The 8,698-nt window shown below is 37.6% G+C and overlaps 1 protein-coding gene across 1 annotated transcript; it reads left to right on the forward strand.

The window, feature by feature from the left end:
- The first annotated feature begins 3,143 nt into the window (after positions 1-3,143).
- On the forward strand, positions 3,144-6,054 carry LOC102297314 (type-2 ice-structuring protein). The gene is made up of 7 exons (XM_005952691.3): positions 3,144-3,281; positions 3,369-3,456; positions 3,652-3,714; positions 3,991-4,097; positions 4,206-4,340; positions 4,434-4,542; positions 5,717-6,054. The coding sequence occupies exons 2-7, from the start codon at positions 3,396-3,398 to the stop codon at positions 5,791-5,793; spliced, it is 552 nt and encodes a 183-aa protein (XP_005952753.1). The 5' UTR covers positions 3,144-3,281; positions 3,369-3,395; the 3' UTR covers positions 5,794-6,054.
- Positions 6,055-8,698: the final 2,644 nt, after the last annotated feature.

The raw sequence follows: 8,698 nt of genomic DNA on the forward strand, positions 1-8,698 counted from the left end.
TGGGACTTTTCTTGCTAATAAACCTTCAGTAGGGTTACACATCAGTACAGCTTAAATGGGCTCGCTTCTGATTTAATTATTTCCAGTTTTTCCACAAGGTGACGCTATAGTACATGTTTAACACATGTTTTGCTGGTTGCTACAAGGCAACATAATGTAAAATTGGGGGGGGGTTGTTTGTTTGTTTTTTGTTTCTAGCTTGAACATTAATATGAGTAAATCAGACTCTCAGGTTTACTGTTACGGATGATTTCTTTTTCTTTTCTTTTTTTTTTTTTTGAAGGCTTAAACAGTTAGAGCCCTGCTGTCTAGCCAGAGCCTTATTTTTGCATTATTGATGTGATATTTTAAGACATCAACCTCAAACATGATGCAAACCTTTTCTTTTTAACTTTTGTTTAAGAAAATTAAAGAAAACAAGAATGCCAAAAAAACATAAACATCTTAAATTATTTTAATAATGTAGTAAGATTAGATTAGAACCTGATCTCCTAATAGAAACAATTGTTGATTGCTATACTGAGAGAAGACACCAAGAGTGTAGTAAGATTGAAGGAATTTAAACCACTCGAAGTTAGAGAAAGAACCTTTGTGTGGTTATATCGCAATTTCTACTTTGATACGGTAAGTCACTGAAGAGCAGGCGGTTGTTGCTTCCCTAGTGACATCGTTACTCACAGATGCTCAACAATGTTCCTACTACAGCCACAAACTACCAGACCACGTTTGCCTGGAAGCTTGTAATTCAAAATGAAGGATTTTAGTGGCCATTAAAATATGTTCATAATTTCCAAATAGAAATAAAAATCACGACACAGTGCTCTCCTGTACAAGCTGCCTTTTTTTTGGTTAAGAGTATCAGTATTGGTACTGGCATCAACAATACTGCCTCTGTATTTTCTTGGTATCAGATCAATACTAAAATCTGTAATGTTACACAGCACTGTTTTTGTGTCTCTTGGCTGACTAAAACATATATGTCTTATAGCAGCCACTATAACTAGGACTTTACACTTTTAATCTGGAGGGCTAAGAAATCTGACCTGTTATCTGCACTTTACTGACATCTAGCTAACATTTGATACTGACATTTACTGACATAAATACAATAAAAATACAATATATAAACACATACTGATATGTACTAAAAAGTACATACTTTTAGAAGCATATATAACCCTATGTTCATACATATCCATTAAGATTTGAAGACTGGGTATAAGAATATTGTATGTTTGAACTGAAAATTAGTTATTTCCAGGTTACACACACAACTGGGGTCTTTAATCATTCTGCACTTACTGTGTGTGTGATAGAGAGTGAAGATGTGAGATGCTGTGTTTGCTCCAGTAATACATGGCAGTGACAGAGTTTCTCTGCTTGTGTTTCCAAGAACAGAAAAAGAAACCTGGTGCTGGAGCGACTGGGAACAGGATGTTCTAAAATAAATAAATATTTGTGTATACACATCTGTTGTAAATAGTAGCATCCTCAAGGCATTTATTTTACAAGTTTTACTCTCTGGTTCAATTTATTTAAATGATTTCCAAATGTGTCATAGGTTACACATATTCTGCTGAACCTAATCCGTGTTCACAACCTAAATGCAAAGACATGTTTATTTTTGATAATGCAAGGTAAGGAGTTGCTTTTTTTTTTTTTTTTTTTTTTTTTTTTTTTTAAATGACATCAGAAACAGCAGTATGCGACATTACGTGATGGCAGAGCTTCAGTTCATCCTTTGTCATTTTTTTTTTTTTTTTAAGAAATAGGACAGGGGGAATGAATGAGAGAAAGAGGGGGAGAGAAAGAAAGAAAACCAAAGGGGAGAAGAGACGGTGAGAAGGGGGGGAAAAAAAAAAAAACAACAACTCCTGGGTCACCTGTATGGAGAAAACAAAACAAAAACAAACAAACAACAAAAAAAACAAACAGAGGAGACAGCAAACAACAAAGAGCAACATAATAATAGAGAAAACAAAGCACCATCACAATAAACTAGCTAGTCATAGATATCAATAGTTACTGAATAATAAACGATATTGTGCAGCACGCAAGATAGACAGCGCACAGTGTGCTTTGAGGCAGCAGCCAAGAAAGCTTTAGTCCGCGTCTGTGAATACCCATGTGTACACCTGTGTGCATACCTGTGTGGATCAGCATGCTTGCATTCCAAAGGTTTCTCCATGTAATGATCTGCTAGGGAGTGTGGGGGGGCCACAGCCCCGTCCTCCAGGGTGTGAAGCGGGGTAGTTGGAGTAGCTTTTCACTGTAGATAACTCTACTCTAAGAGATTATATTTTAATGGGAGTAATCGTCAGATGTTATTTCTAAAAATCAACTTTAACCAACACGGTGAATTAAACCTCGAAACAATTAAATGAACCTTTTAAAATCATTCCGCCAAAGATCATCTGCAGTTTTGAGGGTAACTGTTTACTATAATGCTGTTTGGCACTGTTGCTGTATCCTGCTACATTGTCCAACAGACACCCTCATATCAAATACTGGATATGCAAATATGGGTGGAGAAGTTTTTCTGGGTAGGGTGACACAGGGTACTCAGAAAAGCTGTCAAGTACAGTTTATGCAACACGGGGACCTTAAACACATGCAAGTCATGACTGTGACGTCTGTTATTATAAGCATTGGCTACAAACATATTGTGTGTAATTCACAGAGGAGAGAAATACACAGTACATGCTCATAGTTTGTTTTTGATGTGCAGTGTTATCAGAGTGGTTTTCTGGTTGATTGCAATAATAAGCCAGACTAGCGAAAGACAGGGTAGAAATAGAAAAGAGGGAGAAAACATTTAAAAGAATGGAGTTGGAGGAAAAGGTCAAAGATAAAGTAAACAGACATGCAGGGTGTCTAACTGCTGCTTTTTTTAACAAAGAGTTTAAATAATAAAGCCTCTTTGTGGATGGTAGGGCTGGTGCTTGGTCATGTCTCATATTCAAACACAAATCTATCACATTTCTTTACTGATAAATCCTTGAATAAACATGAACATTATAAACTGAACTTTGCTTGTGCTGGAGAAAAATCAGGTGATCTTCCGGCAGTTCATTGACACAGGATAAGGGCGTTTATGTGTCAGCAAAAGCCCCGGTTCATTTTTCATGCTAAATTTATATTTGCTTTTCTTTCTTTGTGTGTTATGAGTATGTATGACCTCTTTTCTTGTTTCCCCCCTGTGAACAGGCATATTTAAGACCAGCAGTCTTCAGCTCCCCACACAGGATCCGCAGACTGAGACCAAGAAAGAAGAACAGAAGGTAACATTGCAAAAGTTTTTTCTTTTCATTAAAATGAATGTTCTCACCACTGGTTTGTAAACCCAATGCAAATGAAACCCCCTTTAGGTCTTTATCAGAGGTTAAGGCTCCGTGATGAAGGCGCTTACTGTGCCTCTGCTTGTGTGCACCATGATGGCTCTTGCCCAAGTTTCTTGTGAGTATTTAAAGGCAAATGTGTAGATATTTTTAGATTTTACATACAAAACGTGATTGAAGAATAGCAGATTTTAGATGTTTCAATCAGTCTGATTTTTTTAAGTGTTAATTGTTCATGAGCATTTTATCTTTGTGGTACTGAATTTATGATACTGTGTTAACTCTCTTGTTTATTTCTTGTCTGTGGCTGAAGCTGTCCCTGCAACTGTTCCAGTTTACAGTAATATACCCTTGACAGATGCTCCTCCTGTACCAGGTGAATGTAAGATGGTTATTTTAGGATGAATATCTCGATGATCCACCTGTAAAAAATTAGAACAGCACATGCTCTACATTAGTAACTGCAACCAAAAACATTTTCAGCCCATGCAGATGCAGACATTTGGTGAATGAAACCATTTACAACAGATGCAATATAACAATATTTATTTATTTTAGTTTTTTTCCGTAAAAGCCAAAAAATGAAGAGTGACAACAGATTAACTATTCACTGGCAGCTCAATATCAACATTTCTTGTCCATTTGTCCTCAGAGGACCCTTTTGGTGGCTGGGTTCCATCTTGCCCTGATGGATGGAGTATGCACAGTCAACAGTGCCTCCTCTTTGTTCCAAGATACATGACCTGGGCTGAGGCTCAAGTAACAAAGATATTGATTTTTACACTAAGTATACTATGAAAGCTTGGAATACATTAATGATGTAAAATTTCTTGGTCACTTAATTCTGTCTGTTTGTCTGCGCTGTAGAGAAACTGTCAGTCTCGTGGAGGACAGCTTGCATCTGTGTATAGTGCCAGTCAAGCTTACGAGATTCAAAAGGAGGTGCAGCGTGCTGGACGTGGCTATGGACAGTTTTGGGTTGGAGGCCATAATACTCCAGCGGTAAATAGCATGGTGTCTAGCAGTTTATGGAACAATTGCATTTTTAATTAATATGAATTAGCAATCTTTTTTTTTTAAATTTTGCTTTAACAGAATCCTTCCTGGTCCTGGAGTGATTATATGGGCGTGTCTGCTTTTGCTGAGTTTTGCAGAGGACAGGAAGCTAAACATAAGCACCACTGTTTGCAGATAACTTTTGGTGGTAAGTCTACCCCCAACCCCCATCAAAAAAAAGAAAAAAAACTGCTAGATTCAAGAAGTTTATTGTCATATACACTGCAAAACACAAGTGGTGATGCAGAGCAATGAAATTCTTACTTTGCAGGTTCCCTTCACACAACTAAATAATCAACTAACTAAAATAAAGAGTAAACTTAACTCTGAGCGTAGAACATAGCACAGAAGATAATAAAGTAAAACAAGGGCTTTGTAGCTTATCTGTGGGTGTAGACGGAATTTAGAATAAAGTGCAAATAGTTGCAACACTGTCACAGTGGTGATAGTTACAGAGTATGCAATATTAACATGTTTATATTGTATGAAGTTGTATTGTATTGATTGTATATGTACAAAATAGCAATTTTTCAGGTCAAAGATAATCAACAACAACTAGTCAGTGATTCAGTAGACTGATGGCCTGTGGATAGAAGCTGTTCTTTAGTCGGATTGTCGTTGCTTTCACACTCCTGTAGCGTCTGCCAGTTGGCAGGAGTGTGAACAGTGTGTTGTGGGCATGTGTGTGGTCCTTGATGATGTTGTGAGCCCTTTTCCTGACCCGACTGTTGTAAATGTCCTGTAGTGGTGGGAGGGGCACTCTACTGATGAAGTGTGCCTTTTTAATGACACGCTGGAAAGCCTTCCTGTTGTTGTAGTATCCTTCCAGCTTCAGCCTGTACTGCCTCTTGGTTTCCATGATGTATCTACGCAGATCATATCTGGCCTTTTTGTTTCTATCTGCATCACTAGAGGCGAATGCAGCGGAGCGTGCATGTAGCATGGCATGTACCTCACAGTTCAACCGTGGCTTCTGGTTTGGATACGTTTTGTAGCATGACAATATTGTCAATGCATGTGCTGATGTAGCTGGTGAACACTGTTACATATTCCCCTGAATCCACAGAATTGTCCTCTGCTTTTAACTGTGCACATGCATCAATGATGATATAGCCAAATATAATTAATTAAAATAAGTTGACAAATATTGTATTTAGTTGTGTCTTAGCAACTAGCTACACTCATTTTTTTTGCTAAAAATTGTCCCCTCATTTCAGAAAGTTTTTGTTACATTTTATAAATTTTGATGAAAGAGGATCGTTGAGTCATAGTGTCACTGTTTGAGACCGATTCCTGTTTTGTTTTTTGTATGTTTTTTGCAGAAGGAAAGGCAGGATGCTTGGATGACAAGAAGTGTGAGACTAAGCTCCCATCAATCTGTGGTAGCCTTATCATGTGATCTCATCACTAATGCAAACCAATACTTCATCAGTAAAAACACTGACGTGTTTTTCAGCTATTGAGTCTTTCTTGGTATTTCTGTTCTGTTGCTACAGCATAAGGGATCAAATGACACATACAATAAACTGCAGAACGATTTTATGTTTGGAAAGTCTTTAAAAATAAAAGAATGCTTTCACACAATGTACACATTTGTTTTGGAAAGTGGACTGTATTTCATATTCTTATGTAAATTAAAACACTAAAGCATTGAAAGAAACTGGTGGTCTGTTGCTCCATGTTACAGCTATAGTTCTACTATATTCAAAGCACAGCATGAAGTAAGTAATTTTTAGTGTACACCTATACAGCTGGGATAGGCTCCAGCGCCCCCTGCGACCCTGAAAAGGATAAATGGCCTGTATTTGTATAGCGCTTTACTAGTCCCTAAGGACCCCAAAGCGCTTTACACAACCAGTCATCCACCCATTCACACACACATTCACACACTGGTGATGGCAAGCTACATTGTAGCCACAGCCACCCTGGGGTGCACTGACAGAGGCGAGGCTGCCAACACTGGCGCCACCAGGCCCTCTGACCACCACCAGTAGGCAACGGGTGAAGTGTCTTGCCCAAGGACACAATAACCGAGACTGTCCGAGCTGGGGCTGGAACTGAACAACGAGGTGCTAACCCTGTTGAGCACCACAGTGAGCCTCCTTCACCTTCCCCAATGTCTGAGATACTGACAAGTAGGGGTGGGTTTTCATAATCAATTTATCGATTAAAATCAATTCTTGCTTGGATAACGTGATATTAATCCATTAAAATCCTGAATCGATTTTTTAATATAAATTTATTTTACCCAAAATGCCAGAGTCTCAGGTTAAACCTCACAAAATTTCTTTCTCTCCCGACAGCACGGACACGGACACGAGCTGAAAGCCGACAGCTCGCTGATTCTGAAGTTTCGGCGGGTCCGCGCTTTGTCTTTACGCCTTTTTTGCCCTGATTCTGAAGCTGCAGGTTTTATCTCTCTCCAAACAATATTGAGTAAACCAGCAGCAAAAAAAGCAGCAAACTATGCTTCACATAAACATCGTCATGAATTCCCTCTTATTGTTTTGCTGCCACCATGATAAAATCACACTACATGCACATCTCTCTCTCTCTCTCTCTCTCTCTCTCTCTCTCTCTCTCTCTCTCAGTATACTTCAAGAACAGTTTTCTGTCTAAAAATCTTTTTTCTGCATTATTTGCTTGGTTGTTACACACAACTCTACCATTCTTACAGCGCTGTCGGCCATTGGTTTTTTTTCCTTTGACTTACTTCCGAAAAGAAAACCTCATTTCTGTCGTTCAATAGGCTACTGAACAAATGTAAAAAAATTTAAATTATGCAAAATTGCAAAACGCTGTGTCTCTAATAAAACCTCTGTAACTTTGCTCTGCTTCACTTCAGCAGCATCAAGTGATGTTCATATGTTCATTAATGGTTTTCTTTTGTTTTTGATGCACTGCAGAATATTTGAATGAATATTTCAGGTGATATAGATGTAGAAAAACACATTTTATCAGTTAGTACTGAAAAACTATACTCAGACTTTCTCGCTAAACACTTTCACCTCTGTTGTAAATGTGTTTCATTATTATGGAGATTCTGATTACACATGAGCTTTGAGTGGCACAGACTGAGACTAACTATTGCAGTTTTGTTGTGTTTTGGGTTTGTTTTGTTTGTTTTTTTGCAGAAGAAAAGAGAGAATGCTTGGATACCATGGACTGTGAAACTGGAAACCTTATCATATGATCCTGCAATAATTCTCTAACTCATTAGTAAGAAGCACAATGTCTTCATTACCTTTTCTTTCTCTGTATGTCTGCATTTTTGCTATGATGCAAGCAATCAAGCATCACATGCAATAAATTGGAACTGGCTTTTCTCTTTAAAATTCTGCCTGATGAAGAAAGCTTTCTGCAAAGCTTTATATTGTATATTGAGCTGCAGTTCATTTCTGGATGCAAATTAAAACTATTAGCATTGTAATAAATTTGTCTGTTTTGTGATACATCTTCAGTTCTATTACATTCATAGTCCACCGCAGAGTAAGTAATACATTTGGACAACACTTTAGAATAATATCAATCTATTAAGCATTAGAATAGAATAGAATAGAATGAATAGAATTCTACTTTATTGTCACTGCACATGTCACAAGTACAGGCAACGAAATGCAGTTTGCATCCATCCAAAAAGAGCTTTAGCCATGATATAGATATATTACAAAAATATATATTAGCAATAACATAGATATATAGATATATTACAGAAATGGGTCTATTATAGGAATGAGGGTACACAATATGGGTCTATTATGGGTATGTTGCAATGTACATGGTATGAAGGTAGGTTATGAATATGATATAACAATAAGTATGTACAGGCTGTAGTGAGTGTGTAAGGTTATGAAAATGATATAATTAACAAAACTATACAGAAATCTGAACTATGCAAGTCATAAACAGTTGTAAACAGTTGTAGAATTATAATTATTGGTTGTACAGAATGATTGTCTATACAGCATTTACAGTAGTGCAGTTTAGATCAATGGGGTTATATAAAGTGCTAGTATGGTTCAGTCTATGTTATTATTGTGTGTAAGAAAGTGCAGTTGTCCATTTGCTTGTTTTTTCCACTGTCTGTGTGTTCAGTTGTAGGTGGTTGTGGGTGTGTGTATGTTCAATCCATGAAAAAGTTTAATGTGGGTCAGTCCATGTTATTATTGTGTGTCTGAGGGTACAGTTGTCCATTGTGTGTGTGTGTGAGTAGGTGGTTGTGGGTGTGTGTATGTTCAGTCCATGAGTTTAACGTGGGTCAGATGTCAGGAGGCAGAGTTCAGGAGTCTGACAGCTGTGGGGAA

Source organism: Haplochromis burtoni, unplaced genomic scaffold, assembly GCF_018398535.1.
Source record: "Haplochromis burtoni strain Fernald_Lab_line unplaced genomic scaffold, NCSU_Asbu1 Contig_1987, whole genome shotgun sequence".
Lineage (NCBI taxonomy): Eukaryota > Metazoa > Chordata > Actinopteri > Cichliformes > Cichlidae > Haplochromis > Haplochromis burtoni.